Genomic DNA, 19,905 nt, shown 5'->3' on the forward strand with positions numbered 1-19,905 from the left:
ATATTTGCAAGTGCAATATATGTTTAATGATTATAACAGTTTTGATGGTTGAATTAGGTAAAGTATTAGATAAAATTAAAAGTTACATGATTTCGTTGTAAACCTTGCAACAGCAAAAGCCAAGAGCTCTATTTGAGTAAAAGTTCACCTTATATTAATTTTACTCTCATTTTAGTTTAATAAACAAGACTTACCTACTATTGAGAGAATGACAACTACAAAATCAAAAATGTTCCAGCCTATGGTGAAGTAATAATGGCGAAGTGAAATTAATTTCAGGACACATTCTCCAGTGAAAAGGACAATGAACACCAGATTTATCCAGTATAAAATATTTTCCATCTCTTCGCTCTGGTCATCAGTTTCTACCATCATGGTAACCATGTTAAGACAAATAAGAATCATGATGCTGATGTCAAATACTTGCTGTGTCACAAAATCAAAGACCATGCCTTGGAATTTGTTCTGAGGGGAAAAGGAAAAAAGAAACATCCAATACAAACTGCAATTGTTTTTCTTTTCCTGTTAGAAGAAAAGTAGAAAAATAAATCCAGTAAGGTGTATGAGACTTCTATAAAAGTGTAACTAGTGATCTCGAGTAGTCAAATTAAACTGGATACAGCAGATTAGTTCAGCCTCCTCTGTTTGTATATTCATACATAAAATTATTCCAATGGTTACTGTGTTTCTATTTCCCATTTTTGCTGACTGATACAGGAGTTAATGATAATTTTCACATGGATGTATTTCTGCTGTTTATATATCAATAAAAACTGAGCTGTTCATAAATAGCTATTGGTCTGGTGTATATAAATAATTTACCCCTGGTCTTGGTATAGGTTTTTGTGGTTTTTTGGATCCCAGTTTTTTCATTGCATTGTAGTATTTCTTCTGCTCTTCTGTCATAAATATGTCTTGACCTCCAAAGTAAAAACATGAAATCAAAACTGGTTATAATCACATTTATATGCAATGTTGAAAAAAAACCCTCTTAATCAGAAATGTGATTTATTTATTTATTTCTTTCATGAAAATCATGAAGAGTGAATTGAGAAAAATCACTTAGCTATCAAATGCAGCTGTCTGCAATCTAAGCATTTAGTCCAGAAGTTGTCTGGACATCCAGTACTCATCTCACAAAAACCAGTAATGCAGCATTTTTCTAGAGTTATTTTCCTTGAACTCCAAGAAATCCTTTTCACTACCTCTTTTATAGGAAGAGATACAGCAAAAGGTGTCTGATTATCAGATGGATTATCAGACTTTGGAGAAACTGAGCTGAAGATGGAAACACTCTTGATACTGTTAACAGCAAAATGCTCTCTTTCACATCTTCTATCTTGATTAGCTTCCATGTTCAATGAAGTTCTGATCAGCAAAAGCCAGAACTGGCCTTTGGAGTCTGACAGTGAAGACAGAGAATTATGGGTCTTTCATGGCAACCTAACCAAAATCCTCTGCCCACAGTAACTTTTTTGTAGAGTCAGCTTGAACAAAAACCTATTAGACTCCACATATTTCTTGAAGTAAATTTTTCCTGGATAAAAGATACTTGCAGACATCTAATTCCAGGAATGTATATGAACACACAGGACTGGATGCAGCCCTTTTCTGGATGAGTGTTTGGGAAGATTGAAGACGTGGGAATGCATGCACCTTACACTGGACAGGCTCCCTAACCATATGCCTCTAGGCCTCTAACATGTAGAACTTCCAAAAATCTTATTTAGCATCTCTGATTAGTAACATAAACCCAGAGAAAATTATGAAGTCCAGTAAGGTAAAATTGAACTAGTAATTCATAGTTGCTTTTTGTCCTTTGGCTTTCATTACCTTTTCTATTTACAGAACATAATTTTAAAGATGAGCATCTGATACTCAGACTGTCTATACCAGTGAGTTTATCTACTTCTGCACTATGACACAATAAAAAATAGGCCCTGAGATAGTTACAAACCAGTCATATTCTGTATAGTTTCAGATCATTCAAATGCCACAAAATAGAACATGAATACTTAGGATCATTAAAACAGCATCTGTAGTATTGTGATGAAATAATGCTTTCTTTTTCATAACCAAGTAGCTTTTTTTTTTTTTTTTTTTTTTTTGTACTGATAGAATGACTAAAAATCAAGAAGGAAAAAAAATCAAGAAATTATGAGTGATTTAATGTAGAGGCCTAAATCAGGGGTTGGATTGTTGTAAGGAGATTTCATGAATTTTAGACATGGAAAAGGAAATGAGTCGAGGAAGACTAAACTGGACATTGAAAGCAGAAGGGTCTATCCCATTCACTACAGTGTAATATGTTGTTAATGCACACTACATCTTGGTAAGATTTTATATCCTAACATACCTCAGCTTTTTCAGTTTTGAACAAACCTTGGGTGTAAATTCGATATATCATGCACTTGCAAAAATGCAGTATTTTAGAATATCTTTAGAAGAGAAATGAAGCAATACTTATCTTCTTTTTTTGCTGATTGAAGTTATCAATAATGACACCAATGAACAGGTTCAGTGTGAAAAAAGACCCAAAAATTATAAAGATGACAAAATACAAATACATGTACAGGTTGTCTTCATACTTGGGTTGCTGTAATACCTAAGAAAAAAAAAAAGTGAAATGTCATTCCTAAGATTTCGTGTGAAAATTTCAGCTGAACAAGAGGCAACCTTGGGTAAAATGTCCTTAATATTTTGGTTTTGGACAATACTGCTGTCACTAATATTGATGTGTTTTGTCTATTCCATCTATTACAGACAGCATCTGTCAGTTTGCATTCAGTTTTCCATGATTTGTTACAGCAGAATCTCATATTAGTTAATTTAATTTTGTTTCATTCTATTGTATGGATATTAATTGCTTTTGGAAGATATATAAACATACACTTGTTGATAAACAGACTTCGAGAAAAAAATAATTTAAAATATTTGCAGTACTTACATCTCTTGAGTCAATAGCTGCATACATAATATCCATCCAGCCTTTAAATGTGGCCTGTAAACAGTACACACCTGTTTAAGCATAGAGCTTGAAGACAATTCTTATAATTAATTCCAGCAACTGAGTACAGCACCAGGAATTATTAGCATTACATGAGATTTCTAGATAATTTTGTCTCTTGGCTTTCTTCAGAGCTGCTCATCAGATACACTGCTATGTACCCACCTATTTTGTCTCTATATGAACATTTTAAGCAGTAAGCATAATTAACTTATTTCTAATTGTCACAAGTGATAGAATGCAGTATCATTTTAGTGGACTACATGTTCATCAGATCATGTCAGCTGCAAAGGCTGTGTACTGCTGAGAAATAGCCTTATGTAACTAAATTGCCACCAATGAAGACTGATGTGTAGTCCCTTCCTCTCAAATCGGTCAGAAAGGTGGCAACCAAAGGGAACCAAAAATTTGATCAGCTCAGAAAAGGTATTTTCCTGTCAATCAGAATTTTGTTTTTTCTCTACTTTGAAAGACTTTAGCTGATTTAGTAATTCTATTTCCACTTTAAATGTATTGTATAGTGTTTTACAGAGGCTAGATCCCTTAGGTATGTTATGAAATAAACCAGTAAGAAGAAGATGTGTTTTATGTGCATTGAAGACTTATTATGCCTCATAGGTGGCAGCATTTAGTGAACTTTTATAATTATTTCCTCTGCCCACAATCTGTAAATTTTTATATTTGACAGTGAGTTATAGATTGCTTCGTCTTAGTGTTCAAAACAGAAGTATTTTTCTCAGCTATAGCAATTAGTTCTCTTTTGACTAGACAACATCTCCAAGTAGATGGAGTTTTTAGTTTTTAATCCAGTTGTGCCCAGAGTAAAAGTGTGATAGTTCTCTGCCATTTAATCCCTATTATAATTTTGCTAAATAAGGCTGCATGTAATTTGTTCCTTCATGTTTCTTGCCATAGAGACCAGTCGCAGAAAGAACTTGAGAATGAAACACTCCTCATCCATGGTTATTGATGTATCTCCATCATCTTGAGGTTTCATTTCTAGTGGAGGTTTCAAAAAGGCTTTGCTTATGCAGCATGCAAAACAGCTGGCATCATCCTGAAGTGAACTTAAAATTAGAAGGAATTATTTTCTTAAAGGAAAAGAGGTCCCTTACACTTTTGAAACAGTGGAATACTAAAAAGAGCATGATTATCCTGAGATGCAAATCCATATGCGACAACTTTCACATCCTGGGGCCAACATAGAAAATACAAAGTTCAGGCAACTTACAGTACAATGGTGAAATCAAAGTGTACTGTCAGAGGATCAATAAATCAGCAATAAATCTGTAACAAGTAGAAGTGTCAGCTGAAGAGTTTAAAGTCCTTGTGGAATATTTGGACTGCAAGGGATTAGGAGAGGTAGGATCAGCTTTATGTAATTCCAAACATACGTTTAACCTATTCTGAAAGACTTTTTATGATGGACATTCTACAACCTTATAAAAAATGTTTATTCTGGCACCCATCTTTTTTGTTTCCTAATATCTTGTAGTGGGTTGACCCTGGCCAGATGCCAGGTGCCCACCAAAGCCACTTTATCACTCCCCCTCCTCAACTGGACAGGGGAGAGGAAAAAAAAAATACAACAACAGGCTTATGGGGTTGAGATAAGGACAGGGAGATCTCTCAGCGTTTACCATCACGGGCAAAACAGACTCAACTTCAGAAAAATGTAATTTATTACCAATTAACTGAGAGAGGAGTAATAAGAAATAAAACCAAATCTTAAAACACCTTCCCCCCACCCCTCCCTCCTTTCCCGGGCTTCACTTTGATCCTGATTTCTCTCCCTCCACCCCCCAGCAGTGCAAGGGGGGAAACAGGGAACGGGGGTTGTGGTCAGTTCATCACTCTGTTGTTTTCTGCCTCCTCTTCCTCCTCAGGGGGAGGACTCCTCACACGATTCCCTTGCTCCAATGTGGCGTCCCCCTCACGGGAGAAAGTCCTCCATGACTTCTCCAGCATGTCTTCCCACGGGCTATAGTTCTTCATGAACTGCTCCAGCGTGGGGCCCTTTCACAGGGTCTCTGGCAGCAAACCTGCTCCAGCGCGGGCTTCCCTCTCTCCACGGGCCACAGGTCCTGCCAGGAGCCTGCTCCGGTGCAGGCTTCCCACGGGGTCACAGCTTCCTTCAGGTATCCACCTACTCTGGTGTGGGGGCCCTCCCCGGGGTGTAGGCAGTCATCTGCTCCACCGCCCATGGGCTGCAGGGGGACAGCCTGCCTCACCATGGTCTTCACCACAGGCCGCAGGGGAATCGCTGCTCCGGCGCCTGGAGCATCTCCTCCCCCTCCTTCTGCACTGACCTTGGTGTCTGCAGGATGTTTCTCTCACATATTCTCACTCCTCTCACTCGCTGCAATTCCTGCTGCACAACAACTCTTTCACTCTCTTAAATACGTGATCACAGAGGCGAAAAACGCTGTCGCTGATGGGCTCGGCCTTGGCCAGCGGCGGGTCCGTCTTAAAGCCGGCTGGCATTGGCTATATCTGACATAGGGGAAACTTCTAGTAACTTCGTACAGAAGCCACCCCTGTAACCCCCCCGCTACCACGCAGACCCATTACACATCCAAATCCTTCTGTGGCCATTTAAGACTATTACCTGTCATAATCATTACCTATCTGGAGAACAGTGTACTAGTCATCCTTTGTGCAGCACCTTTTACTTATTTGCAAACTGATTGTTGCTGCCTTTCTTCTTTAGGCTGTAATCACCGTTCCTTCGATCTTTCCATGTAGATCTTGTTTTCTAGAACTCTGATCTTTCTCATTATTTTCCTCTGAGCTCTCTTCCACTAGTTCATCTCTTGAAATGGTAACCAAAACTGGACTGCATATTTCAGCTGATGTCTTACAAGGTCTAAATAGGGCAGGATGATTACTTCACACCTGACAGGCACTGCTTTTGGTTTTGTCTTGGTACATTATTTGCGTTTTCTGGAATGTCATAACTTAGGTTGAAATTAGCACATAGAAAGATGATGCAAATGATGGAGCGACTTTTCTGCAAAGTGTGCGGTGTTGCCACAGATTCAGACAAATTATGATTCTTGCATATCTCTCCAGGCAAAGTGGAATTATTGGGTTTTTATAAATTTATTGATGTAGCCTAGACTAAGTAAAATGCATGGGAAAAAATAGACTAACTTTAAAATGTTAAGCTTCATCATTATCAGTGAAGTACTCCATTATAAACAGACAGTACCTTAGTAGTGCTAAGAAAAAGAGCTGAAGAACTGAGCTGTTGTATGCTTATTATTATAATTAAAAAGGCAACTGGAACAGAGTGTTGGGGGTGGAAAAATATAAATATAACATAATTCTATCTTGCAGTTGAAAATATCTAAAGTAAAATGTGTATTTTCTGCAATGAATTTTGCAAAACCATAAGATATTGCCATTATTGAAGAAATGAAGAAAAAAATGAATCCTAAAACCTAATTAAAATTAAGTAATTTTAGTAATAAAATACACTCCCTTATCATATTACTTGTTTTATTCTAAATCCCTCCTGAAAATCAGTAGGAGTCAGTGAATATAATCATGATTTTGCAAAACCATTTACACTAGTTGAGAACTTAGCTGTGAGAAAATGTATTAATTCCCAAAGTAGAAGCGTCAGTTCAGCAGGAGAACTTGTAAATTTTAAATATGTTACCTGAACAATAGCAAATAATGGAACTGGAAGTTCAGTGTCAAGGCATCACATTCAGTGAAAGAGTGTTACTTCTCTTGCATTCAGTAGAAGCTTAGCCCTGCTTATGTTAGACTTAAATTTATCTGCAACGCATTTTCTTTGACAGAAATAAGGTATTATTTGGGCATTTGTGCATATTGAATAGAAAATAAGAGAGAGATGACTAAGAGATCAAGTTCTTAGTTTACTTTTTATATATTCAAATATAAAAATAGATTGCATATTCTCAGTGACACTCAATCAGGAGTAATTCATTGATTTCAAAGATTACAGCAGTGTAACCGAAATCAGCATCTGTTCCAAATTTTTTTTCCCCCGAGGATATTTGAAAGACATATAGTCAAATGTAGATTCAAATGTAGTTAGAAAAATCAATGAAACAAATATCCCCCAATCTACTTTACTATTATTGAAAGTACATAGACTTTTTTCCCTGGTAAGTAATTTCTAAAGAAGTTATAAGTAATCCTGGAGTTTCACCACTCCATTTCTTCACCAGAATTAACCACCAGGAAGATTCACATTCCCTTTTGGAGATAAAATAGCATCTTGCTTTTAAAATACTAACCTGCTGGAACTCTGAAGCCATCGTAATCTTATAGCCCTAGAATTCAGCTTCTGATTTTTTTTACCCTACACTTCACAAGACGTGTTTTCTTTATATTAGTAACAGCAGCATAATTTAACATTGGGCTTTGAGATCCACTGGTTTGCCACATTTTGTCCTGGTAAGCAGGATATACGCTTAGCAGCAGGATAAAAGCAGGCCTCCAGGAGATTTACTTACCAAAGAATCCAAACACTAGGTTCAAGTTAAAAAGGCACAAGGCCGTAAAATTATCAGGGATGATGCCACATCTCTTTGTGTACATCAGCCTCTTCCTCTTCACTCACTGATGCATGAAAATTGTGAAAGGAATTTCTCCAGCAGATCTGTCTCTGCTTTGATGCTTTTCTTTAGGGACAGAGAAATACTCAAACGAATTCAGACCAAGAAATGAAAAAAGGTTTGCAGATCCACATAGACCAACAAGAGCTATGCTGTATCATAGAAGAAAAAAAAATCTTATAGAGAGAATGTGTACCTATATGACCCACAGCATGAATATTTATACTTCAAATTATGTAAGAATTTTGGAAAATAGTCTCTGATCAACAAAGTTTATAAAACTTGGTTATATCAATGTCACATATTGTTAGCCTGTATTTTGGGTCAGAAAGAATTATAACATTGCTATCAATACTGAAGATTTTACATACACACCCCTCCCTCAAGAGAAAAAAAATACAATATGGAACCCAAAAATTAGTTTATGTTCTTTTCTTAGCTCCCTCATTCCAGAAACTCATTTGCCATCTCCACCAAGGAAACTCAAGGAAGAGCTTGTCAGAGAGTTCTTTTTGCTTAAAAAGCCACGGCCACACATTTCCAATCTATTTTTTGAGCCTAGAGTATTTCTTTCTGAAATTATCCCACTTCTTTTGAGTATTTATATGTGAAATATCTATGTTTCCTTTCTATATTACTCTTGAAAAAGAGGTGGGTTTTGTATGAACAGACCCATATGCTACCAGAAAAAGCTTTTAATGATTCGAAACAAAAACTGTTCACAGGACTTATTTATGTCTTTCCCAGAATAATAAGGCCCTCAGTGCCAGGGTTTGGGGTTCTTTTGGGAGGGGGCAGCCACAGCTTCTCCAGGCAACCTGTTCCAGTGTTTCACCACCCTCACAGTAAAGTATTTCTTCCTACTATCTAATCTAAATCTCCCCTCTTTCAGTTTGAAACTGTTACCTCTTTTCCTATCACTACCCTCCCCAATCAAGAGTCCCTCCCCACCTTTCCTGTAGGCCTTTAAGTACTGGAAGGCCACTAGAAGGTCTCCCCAGAGCCTTCTCTTCTCCAGGCTGAACAACCCCAACTCTCTCAGCCTGTCCTCGTAGAGGAGGTGCTCCAGCCCCCTGATGATCTTTGTGGTGGCCCTCCTCTGGACCTGCTCGAGCAGGTCCATGTATTTCTTATGCTGGTGGCCCTGGAGCTGGACACAGTACTTCAGGTGGGGTCTCAGCAGAGCAGAACAGAAGGGGAGAATCACCTCCTTTGACTTGCTGGCCACGCTTCTTTTGATGCGGCCCAGGATGCAATTTGCTTTCTGGGCTGCAAGCGCACATTGCCAGCTCATATTCAGCTTTTCATCCACCAGCACCCCCAAGTCCTTCTCTGCAGGGCTGCTTTTGATCCACTCATCGCCCAGCCTGTATCTGTGCTTAGGATTGCCCTGACCCAGGTGGAGGACCTTGCACTTGGCCTTGTTGAACTTCATGAAGTTTGCAGGGGCCCACCTCTCCAGCCTGTCCAGGTCCCTCTGCATGGCCTCCCTTCCCTCCAGCGTGTAGACCGCACAGCTTGGTGTTGTTGGCAAACTTGCTGAGGGTGCACTCAGTCCCACTGTCCATGTTGCCGACAAAGATGTTAAAAAACACTGGTCCAAATACTGACCCTTGAGGAATGCTACTCATCACTGATTTCCACTTGGACATCAAGCCATTGACTATGACTCTCTGGCTGCAACCATCCAGCCAATTCCTAATCCACAAGTGGTCCACCTGTCAAATTTATGTCTCTCTAATTTAGAGACAAGGATGTCGTGCAGGAGTGTCAAATGCTTTGCAGAAGTCCGGGTAGATTAAATCACTTGTTCTTCCCTTAACCATCAACACTGTAATCCCATCATAGAAGGCCACCAAATTTGTCGGACATGATTTGCCCTTAGTGAAGCCATGTTGGCTCCCACCAATCACCTCCTTATTTTCTGTGTGCCCTAACATATTTCCTAGGAGGATTCACTCCATGATCTTGCTGGGCACAGAGGTGAGACTGACTGGCCTGTAGTTCCCTGGGTCTTCCTTTTTTCCCTTTTTAAAAATGGAGGTTATATTTCCTCTTTTCCAGTCAGTGAGAACTTCACCAGACTGCCACGACTTCTCAAATATGATGGATACTGGCTTAGCCACTTCATCTGCCAGTTCCCTCAGGACCTGCGGATGCATCTCACCAGGTCCCATGGACTTGTGGGCTTTCAGGTTCCTTAGATGGTCTCAAACCTGATCTTCTCGTACAGTGGACAGTTCTTCATTCTCTCAATCTCTGCCTTTGCCTTCTGTGACTTGGGCAGTGTGGCTGGAACTCATGCCAGTGAAGACTGAGGCAAAAGCATCACTGAGTACCTGAGCCTTCTCCGTATCCCAGGTAACCATGTCTGCCATTTCCTTCTGGAGAGGGCCCACATTTCCTCTAGTCTTCTTTTTAACACCAACGTACCTAGAGAAGTTTTTCTTGTTGTCCTTGATGTCCCTGGCCAGATATAATTCTATCAGGGCTTTGGCTTTCCCAGCTTGATCCCTGGCTGCTTGGACAATTTCTCTAGATTCTTCCCAGGCTACCTGTCCTTGTTCCCACCCTCTGTAGGCTTCCTGGTTTTATTTGCATTTGTCCAGGAGTTTCTTGTTCACCCACACAGGCCTCCTGGTGTTTTTGCCAACTTCCTCCTCGTCCCTCTGTGGTATGTCTAGATTAATTTTTCCTTTGGAAGAATGGGAACAATTGGCAAATTTGGCCCGATTTGCCTCCCAGAACAATCCAATAATTTAAGAATCTAAGTCTTTATGTAAGAAATATTTGTTGCTTTTCAACGAAGAGAAGATGGAATAAGCTATGCACAGCTGGGACACTGAAATATATATGACTGCATGTAGCTGATAGGTGGTGATTGTGGCCACAAAGCCAGGAAAAAATGTACCTGATGTTATATCTGTCCTAGAATAGACTAGATTACTACTGGAAGAAGAGTTACAAACCATTTGGGAAGAGTTTTGTTGATGTCTTGTTTTTCCTGAATATGTGTAATAAAGCATTCTGCCCCCCTGAGGAGGATTCTAGGCCAGTGGATTTCAAAAATAAGACAGAGAAAAAAAATATTTAAAGTCTTTCTATTACCATCCATTCTGTCTTTAGCTCCTCCAAAATTCAAAGATAGTATTGTGAGGACACAATTTTTGATAGTGAAGGCATAACTTTATAGTATCTTTCTGCGTATTTTTTCCTTCTTTATTCTTCCCACAGTTTTTGCTAAATAAACTCCACTAGGTGCTTATACACAGAAATAGCAGAGAATATATTTCATAGATTATAGTATCTAATGGTATTTTTCTGTCCTTACTTCTCTTCAAATGAGAAATTGCTTCTTAGATCACATAAGTCTGCACTGGTGGCAGCCACATCACTGAGAAGGGATTTCCTACCTGGAATTCTCTGTGACTTAATCACCCCTATGCAGATTTAGTTTTTCAGCAACAGTAAAACTTAAAGTATTCAGATAGCTGAATACCATTCCTAGGTGCTTCTAGAAAATTTTAAAGTTAGAATGGCTGGAGGACTAAGTGAGCTATAAATAGGAAGAATAGTACTTGTTCTGTCAGATGTCCCGAAAATTCTGTATTCGTCTTAGTAGGCTCTACTTGCTGCTTACTATGACAAAATAATCAATTATCAGTGCAGTGGTATTACTAAGTCACAGATAAAAATCATCAGGTAAATAGGTTTTCTGTCTTTGTTGCTAGACTTGCTTTTCACTATGACATATAAACAGTAAGAAGTATATAAAGAGTGATCACTTACTACTTGAAGTAAAGAAAGATACCCAAATCCTACATTATCAAAGTTTACTTTCACGTTTTTCCATCGGGCACTTTGATTGTTTTTTATGAGTTCCTCGCACTGACTAAAATTGTTGATTTGGTCGACTTCAAACCTTTCATCAGTTGTGGTGTTAACACAGTAGTAGAACTTCCCAGCAAACAGATTTACTCCCATGATGCTGAAAATTAGCCAGAATATAAGACAAACGAGAAGCACGTTCATGATGGATGGAATTGCTCCTAAAAGGGCATTCACAACCACCTAGTACACAAATACAGGGGGAAAAAGAAAAGAGTGTAAGAATATTTACAGCAATAAAGCTTTGTTTACTGTTTTACCAATATGCTTAATATGTGCTTGTTCAGAAACTAGTACTATATATGTTGAAGCAGTACATTAATTACTGTAGCATCGCACTGTTATTTTAAATACTTAACATCAGTACATGTAATGAAAGGAAAATAAGTGAGAAAATTAAAGTAATTAAAAGAAAAATGAAAGAGAAGACCTGGTGGTAGTAAGATGAAGGCTGACACTGATGTGTATATAAAAAAAGACACTGATGTCTATATAAAAAAGACAAACATGTTAAATATAAACACAGACGTAATAAAATTCTAAAAATGCATCAAATTATAGCTTAAAAATGTTTAAAGAAAAATGGCAACCTCTAGATTTCATCAACATAGCTTTGAAATTTAAGCTGAAAACAGAAATGCCATGAATCTAGAAACTAAGCTCTACATTAAAAGGTTTATGCAGGAATTAAATACATATCTTTATTGCCTTATTGTTCCATGCAAGATTATAACAAAGATTAATTTCTTTGTATAGAAAAGCAAGACAGTTTTGCAATATGTCTACTTGGATCAACATAATTTATTTCAAGCTCCAGTCTTATTGTTTCTTGTATTAAGTTTAAGTCAGTAATACCCTTCATTTATCTAAAGAAGGACATATATCAAGGACATATTTAGGGGGGTTGATTTTTCATTTTAAATTACTTTTGGCCAGTTGCCTTCTCAGCTCCTTGCAGGCAAGATGCCAATAATTACTCATGTAGATAAAAGGTGTATTTTTCTGATATATATAGTAATTAATCATGTGTGTCTGTCAGAGCTATCAAAACTTTTGTGATATTTGTTTGACTAATAGCTGAGCAATCATTTCTCCTTAAGTATCCAACACCAGATCTCATTTACAAGTTAAATTTTCTTTTAAATTTTACTGTTTTTTTCTGTAAAACTTTTAGGACCTTGTAGGAAGGTAAAATAAAATATACAGTAGGGCTCTGACTCTCATTAATCCAATTCCTGCAGTAAACCAGGAAAGGATAGGCATGGATACTTGGGGTGTATTAAGGTGTCTTAGTCCATCTTTGTTCCCTGTTTTCTGCAACATAGAGGGATCTTCCCCACTACCAACATAATTCTGAGCAAGCTGAGAGCTGCTCGATCTTACTACCTGTATTCCACAGCCTCTTGAAGGCCTTTGGAAGTGGAGTATTGTGGTTGTGTTATTCGTCACTCAGCACCCTTGTCCTCCCAAATGTTATGGCCAGGAATTAGGACCTGTTTAGAGATCTTTGGTAGAAATGTTATTTTCACAGCATATTTTCTTCTCACTTTAAGGGCCTCCTCCATTGTCAGACAGTAGAAATGGGACCTTTCTGTAACTGAAGTATGCTTGATTTTTTAATGAATTTTTTTAAATTTAGCTTTTCTTGGCAGTTTCTATTTTTGGTGATAACTTTAAAGGAAGCATGCTTGCTTCTGGAGATATGTATTATAGAAAATGTGAAGTATCTAGGTGATGTATGCGTAAGTTACCCTTTAAAAAGGCTAAAAGGCTAAAAAGGTCCCAGTAGTATTCTGAACATAAGAAACCATTTTCAAAGGAGCGAGGGAAATGGTTTTTTTCTGTCCTGTGGGGAGAAGAAGGCTGTTGCTGCTTAGCTTGGTGGAACTGAGAACAACATAAAAATTAGGACTGCAATGATTCTGGAGTTTATTCCAAGTCTGACCTGATCTATGACACTGGTTTTTGCTATTGCTGCTTTGAAATTCTAGGCAAGCCAGTGCTTGTCTTATCTTTTCATTTCCTATTTTTTTTTTCCTTAAGCCATAAAAATGTTCTGGATGTGTTATACTGATTGAATTCCTCTGTTTAATCTTGGTGAAAAACCTGAAAACAATGATGTCAAGAAAGGAAGATGGGGATTTAGTCCTGCAACTTAGATAATTAAGGTTACCTGTGCTCACATGAAGAATGGCTTTGTATGAATTGAGTGCCTGTAGCCGTTACCTTTTTAACAACCCTGAGATCCACTGGACCACAGCACAGATCCAGAACAGGCAGCAGAACACTAGCAGCTACAGTAATTGTGACAACAATTATGAATTGATAATAGTCGTAGAAAGAAAGAATTCCACAGAATGCCATCAGTGCATCTCACATCTTTAGATGAACAGGTAAAGCAGTCTCGCTACTGAGACTGCCAAAAGATCAGCCACATCTTCTTGAATAAGAAGAGAACAGCTTCCAGCAACTGTTCCAACCATGTTTCCGACAACTTATTTCATATAGGTCACTGAAAACCCATCAAATGGTAACAATTTTTGGTCACTACTGACCTGGCCTGGATGCGAACTGGTGACCTAGAGATGAAAGGTTCTGTATCCTATTACCAACCCCTTGAGCTATCCAGTCCCCCTGGAAGGTTTTTTAAGAAAAGAAGAAAAGAAAATTAAAACTTTTAGAAGTTGTTTTCTGTTTGCATTTTGTTTTTGTTTGATTTTTTTTTCCCCACCAGTGTTGAACCTCTGCCCTATCATATTTATTAGGTAAAACTGTGTTTTTACATGCTGGTCAGATTCTCAGCTGACTGTGAAGTCTGCCTTAGGACAAAGTCTTTAATTTCTTCAACACATACAGTTGGAGGCAATTGCTTTATCAGGTTTTTTTGGTATTTGCTTTGAGACTAGATGAGGTATATCAGGATAACCAGGACATTAGCTTACATAATATATATCCAAAATAACACCCATACATACACACATAACACCTATGCACATAAGTTACAGCAAATGGACAGAAAAAAGTGAGAACCAATTGAAGAGTAAACTGAATGTAGAAAAAAGATCAATTAGCATTTCTTAATGAGTTAAAAATTTAGCAAATAAAAGTTGTCAATCTCATCTTGTTGAAAAGAGTCTGTAGGAGGTTAAAAGAATGTTGTCAACTGTAGCTCTTATTTTTACTCATTCTTTAAATCCGGATCAGATGTTCCTGATTCTAAATGTATTTTTTTATTTTAAAAGAGGCTGTTCTTTTGGGTCTATTTTCTGTTATTCCTTGATACAGAAAATAATGCAAATAAATTGGAAAAAGAAATTTGCAGAGTTGTTTGTTTGTTTGTTTTTAAATTACCTATGCATTTCTTCAAGGCTGGGATGTTGTTGGTCAGGCTGGCTCTAGCGAGCAAGCTGCAAAAGCCCAAGCTGATTCTGCTTGTTAACCTTCCTATAGCTTCAGGTGGGTGAAACAGCAGTAAGTGCAAGTGAGAAGCAACACTTGACACCTACAAAGACAAATGGGCTCTAGACTATTTTACATCTCAGTTGATATTCACCCAGGAAAAAAAAAAATGTTGTGGGAAACCATGTCTCCTCTAGAAGAAATCAGTATTTCATATATATACACATTTTTTTCATGTTTACATTTTCATGACAATTTTCTTCTGACATCATATACACGTGTAAGATAAAAGAATTCCTGCAATGCTTAATTGTCTGTTTTATCTTCAGGCTGACATGACATTATTTTCATACAAATTAGTAGCCCAGGGTTTTTTTGTTGTTGCTCTTTGGATCTTTTTTTTTTTTTTTGGACAACTGTCCAAAGAAGATAGCAAAGTGGAACTGAAAAAAAAATTGGTTTTGCTATCAGATCTGTGCATATGTGTAGGATGAGGATAGTGCAAAATACCAGCTTATCCCTGCTATATGAGTAGAATATAAGGAAGCTTTACTAGATTTCAGCCTTGCTGTGGGACACATCTGAAACACACAGTGAGATATAAATGTGTTATAGTTCCTACAGCAAAATAGCTTTACTAGATCCTGGCACTTCAGCAGCCACAGGCTTTCCAGGAATTCCTACATTAGACTCGACTAATGGATATATCAGGGCCTTCTGAAATCTGTAAACAAACCAGGAACAATCTGCAGTAGTACTTATCCATTTTTTCAGTAACTTTTGCAACTTCTATGAAGAAGTTCCAAACTCTGTCCCTGGTGCAAATGAGGAGGAAGTTACCATCTTTGGGATGGAAAAGAAGGTTATAGGATTATGTCTGGAACATTCTTCATACTTAACATGACAAAGTACTTTATTTCCCTTCACTTTGGAAGTTGTCAACTTCATAATATTAGGCTTAAATGGGAAAAGTTACCCAAAGATTTAGTGTTCCAGATCTCATATCAGAGTTCTTTGAAAGAGTCCGCCAAAGGCTATAGAGGTTATTTGACTGTTACCTCATATTTTTTCCTGCACGTACATTCTCACATAAGATTCATGTACACAAGCACAGAAAAGCCAAGATTTTTTTACTTCAATGGGACCTTTTATGGATGAAATCAAACCTTATCTTTTTTGCATGCTATATGGCCCTAACAAGCACAACACATGTTCCTCCTTTACTCAGTTCCTTGATGGCTGGGAAAGCCTGAGAAATCCTTCAGGAACTTCAAGGAAGAAGAACAAATTGTGGACTTGAATACGTATGTCTAAAAAAAATGAATGATTTCTTTAAGTGACCATCTGCATAGTCACACAGTCATAGACTTCAGAAGGCGCTTACAAAAAGCCATCCATCTCTCCCTTAGCAGTACAAAGATTGAAGATCCAGTTTTTCAAAGACAGCAGCATGTAGAGGGAGTCTGACAATAACATACATAGCATAAGTCACATTAGAGCAAAACAGGAAAATTCATTCCTGACTCAAGTGAAACACTGACATTGCCGTGGGCAGGATTTGAGAGTAAGCTGTGAGTATTGCCTTGTCTTGAATAAGTTTGAGGTGAGAACATCTGCTATAAGATCATGAATCTCCCTTGCTCAACTGTCCAAAGTTCAGATGTAGACAAAGCTGCCAGAGGGAGCATTAGCACTGAAATATGAAGAAGTGCGCAAGTAGCCATTGTTTTAAACTGTTGGTCCGCTAAAGAGGTAAGATTGCTGGAAGGAGCAGGTAGGTATGCTGTGGGTTGACAGGAATGGAGGCTCAGGTGACAAATGTAACTGAGTTTAGCACGTTGTCATAGTGAAGGACTTTGAAGACATCACACAAGGAAGGCTAGAAAGTGCTAAAACTGCACTGGCTTGACCAGGTGGTGGGTATCAGGTAACAGACAGGTGTATTCTCTCTTAAACTGTGGAGGAGTTGAAGCAAGGGAAGAAAAGGCATAAGCAATACAGTAATTTTCCCAGTCAGGGGATCAAAAGAGCATCTGAGGGAGACCGTCAAGAAAGCCCATACCTGAATCAAAAAGATTAGCAGTATCTAGATAGCCCAAGGCAAGGAATCATTAGAACAAACCTCCATCTTGAAAGTTATCATCCTTTGCTCTTTGCATTCATGAATCGACAGCTGTAAGAGAACCAGTGCATCAGCTGATTTATTTGTATTGTAGCAGCATAAGCATGCCACTGGAACAACACAGTGAGATCAGCTGTCCAGCAGCTTGGATTCAATGTATAGCTCTCCTTCATGTACTTTTAACTGATAGCTTTTCCACTATCACTGGATTCTCTATCATATGTATAGTATGCATTTTTCTAGTTTACCCATCATGAAACATGGGCACATGTTCCTATCAGACAAGTCAGAAATCTATAATAGGAACTTCTCTGTATGCAAATAATGGTGTTTTCCAAAGACTAGTGCTTACAAAAGTAGACAGATGCTCATAAGGGGACATGCAATCAAAAAATTTGTTATGCAAACCAAATTTAAGAGATATGCACCCATTCTGCTCTTTTATGTCCATGTGATAGGAAGGAAGACCCCTACATCAAAGAAGTTCAAAGAAAAATAAAAAAAGAAACCAAACCCAACCCCACCCAAACCCTGGATTTTGCTAATTGCACAGGAAAACCAAATGCAAAATATCAATTGCCCTATTGACAAACTCTTTTGAAAGGTAGTTAGAAATTCAAAGGTTGGTAATATAGGACAAAATGTTCCCAAGAATTCTTTAAAGTAACTTCCCAAAAAAATACTTGAACGGCTCCTCCATCCCCAGGGATGAAATTAATCTCATAATTGTGTCTGTGAAGAATGGGGAAATTCTTGCACTTAGTAAGCTTTTCACACTTTGGGGATAATATGTGGCTTTGAATTTAGGAGATGACAGTTTCTGGCATTTCACTACAAAAATTGTATAGATTAAGGTAATCTGGAACCTTGTAGATATGTAGTGTGACGTCAAATACAGCACTAGATTTCAGGAAGAGAAATACCTTAAGAAATGTCCAATTCATTCAATTTTCTCATTTGGTTTGTCAGGTAAAAACAGGAAATGTGTGGACCTGCAGGGTAATCAGTGGTGATAAAGTCTTAATCAACAAACAAAATCAACAGAAAAAAAAAATCTCAGCAAATACAATTTTAATCAGTTATGAGTTTATCCACCAGCGCAGTGATGAAATTTGCTACTATCCAGGTTTGTGCAAGGATTAACAAGGGTGAAAGTGAGCTTAAACATTTAAATAATTCAGATTAAAATTGTGGAATCCTTAAAATAATTCAGGTGGAAGATGCCCAGTTGATGATAACTATTGGAGTTCATTCTCATCATGAGAGCATCTTGTGACAGACAGCACTGAGATCATGATAAGTAATGTACTATCCCCAAGTAAAGTGTAAAGAGTCTGTAACAAAATAAGCCTAGTTCTTCCTCTTAGGTAGAGGTTTTTAACTGGGTAGAAGATGGATTTGAACTTGTGAAACACTGAATTATAGCTGTTAAAATCAAGTCAAGATTTCTGCTGATATTTTACTCCAAATATGATGATTTATATGTAAGTATACACATGCATGCACAAGAAGATTATTTTTTTCCTTTTTAAATCTAACATCTACTATTTAAAAATAAAATCTTGTGTAATCCCTTTTCACCCTAAACAATTTAAAACATGTTGTATACCTGAAGAGACTGGCACTTGAATGACAGAACAGGGATTTCATCTGAATTTCTACTGTTTTAAGATTCCCCAGAGCCTGAAAATTCAAAGTACTGTTTTCTTACTCAGTAAACACGACACTTGGGACCAACTTGTTTTCCTAAACTAAAAAAAAATATTAAAAAAAAGAAGAATTTATCAGTGATTTTTTCAAGGTATAGTATACATGTAGTGTAAGCATCTTGTACCAGTAGTGTAGTACATATTCTGCATGTTTACAATCCCTGCTGGGAAGCAGGGACTATTTGGTTTCTGCAATTTTGTGTGAAAGCAGTGCCTTCAGTCCTGTTGTCCCTTCCCACATGCAACCTGCGAGAGTAAGGTGGCAGAGGGCTCAGCGTGAGAAAAGTGTTTGGGGCAGTCTCTTTGTTCTGACCAAATAATAACAAAAGTGCTTTAATAGTGGCTTCCTGTTCTCCCTGGTACTACAAAACAGACAGAAACTGCCTTTCTCTGAAGTTAGAGGAGCCACTTCTGCAAGTTGCACAGCAGAAAGTCAGCGGGATTGGAGGAAATGGGTATGGGCTTAAACTGGGAGAAGCTATGTCAGTTGGAAATGTTCACACAAAGGCAATAGAAGTACCCGAAACGCGGGCCAGCAGACAGAATACAAGCACTGCCCAGTGCAGAGGATTAAGACTGATCCTCAGTGGAGGCTTTGGGATCTTTGCTGCAGTTTCTTACTGTGAGGTTTGGAGGCACCCATGAAGCAAGATAACAGATGATTCAGTGCAGGAAAAATATTCCCACACAAGATACACTGTCTCATCTGTGTATATCCATGGAGTTAGATGGAAAAGGGATGTCATGTATGGATATATAAGGATTAAAAGTTCCTTATGTTGAAGGGATAAAGTATATGTACATTCCCACAGCAGTAGGGAACTGTAGGTGGGAATTTTTATTCAAAGATAATAAAATTTCACAATACAGCCTAGCAGATGAGGACAGAACTGGGGAGGGAGAAAGAGAGAGGAGGAAGAGAGGGAGACTGCAATAATTCTTTTACTTGCTAATACATACTTTAACAAGACACCTCAAAACTACACATTTTCTCATTGAGCAGCTTGGAATGGGTACACTGGGAAGAAGGATATGGTTTAGTGGTGTTGATAGAGCTAGGACAAAGGTTGGACTTGATGATCTTGAAGGTCTCTTCCAACTGATACTGTTCTATGATCCTATGATTCTATATGCTTGGTGATCAGCTATGAACTGGCTTTAGAGACAACAGAGGATGATAATGAAATA

The 19,905-nt window shown here is 38.0% G+C and overlaps 1 protein-coding gene across 1 annotated transcript in view; it reads right to left on the reverse strand.

Annotated features, from left to right (window-relative positions):
• Positions 1 to 19,905, reverse strand: part of LOC104350171 (sodium channel protein type 1 subunit alpha) — a 70,448-nt gene that overhangs the window by 1,333 nt on the left and 49,210 nt on the right. The window contains exons 21-25 of the mRNA XM_086465647.1: positions 11,389 to 11,670; positions 2,948 to 3,001; positions 2,468 to 2,605; positions 823 to 927; positions 195 to 465 (exon numbers count right to left, since the gene is read on the reverse strand). Of these exons, the coding sequence (XP_086321773.1) occupies positions 195 to 465; positions 823 to 927; positions 2,468 to 2,605; positions 2,948 to 3,001; positions 11,389 to 11,670 (850 nt within the window). The remainder of the gene's footprint in view (positions 1 to 194; positions 466 to 822; positions 928 to 2,467; positions 2,606 to 2,947; positions 3,002 to 11,388; positions 11,671 to 19,905) is intronic.

This window comes from Leptosomus discolor, chromosome 5 (genome assembly GCF_034619465.1).
Source record: "Leptosomus discolor isolate bLepDis1 chromosome 5, bLepDis1.hap2, whole genome shotgun sequence".
Lineage (NCBI taxonomy): Eukaryota > Metazoa > Chordata > Aves > Leptosomiformes > Leptosomidae > Leptosomus > Leptosomus discolor.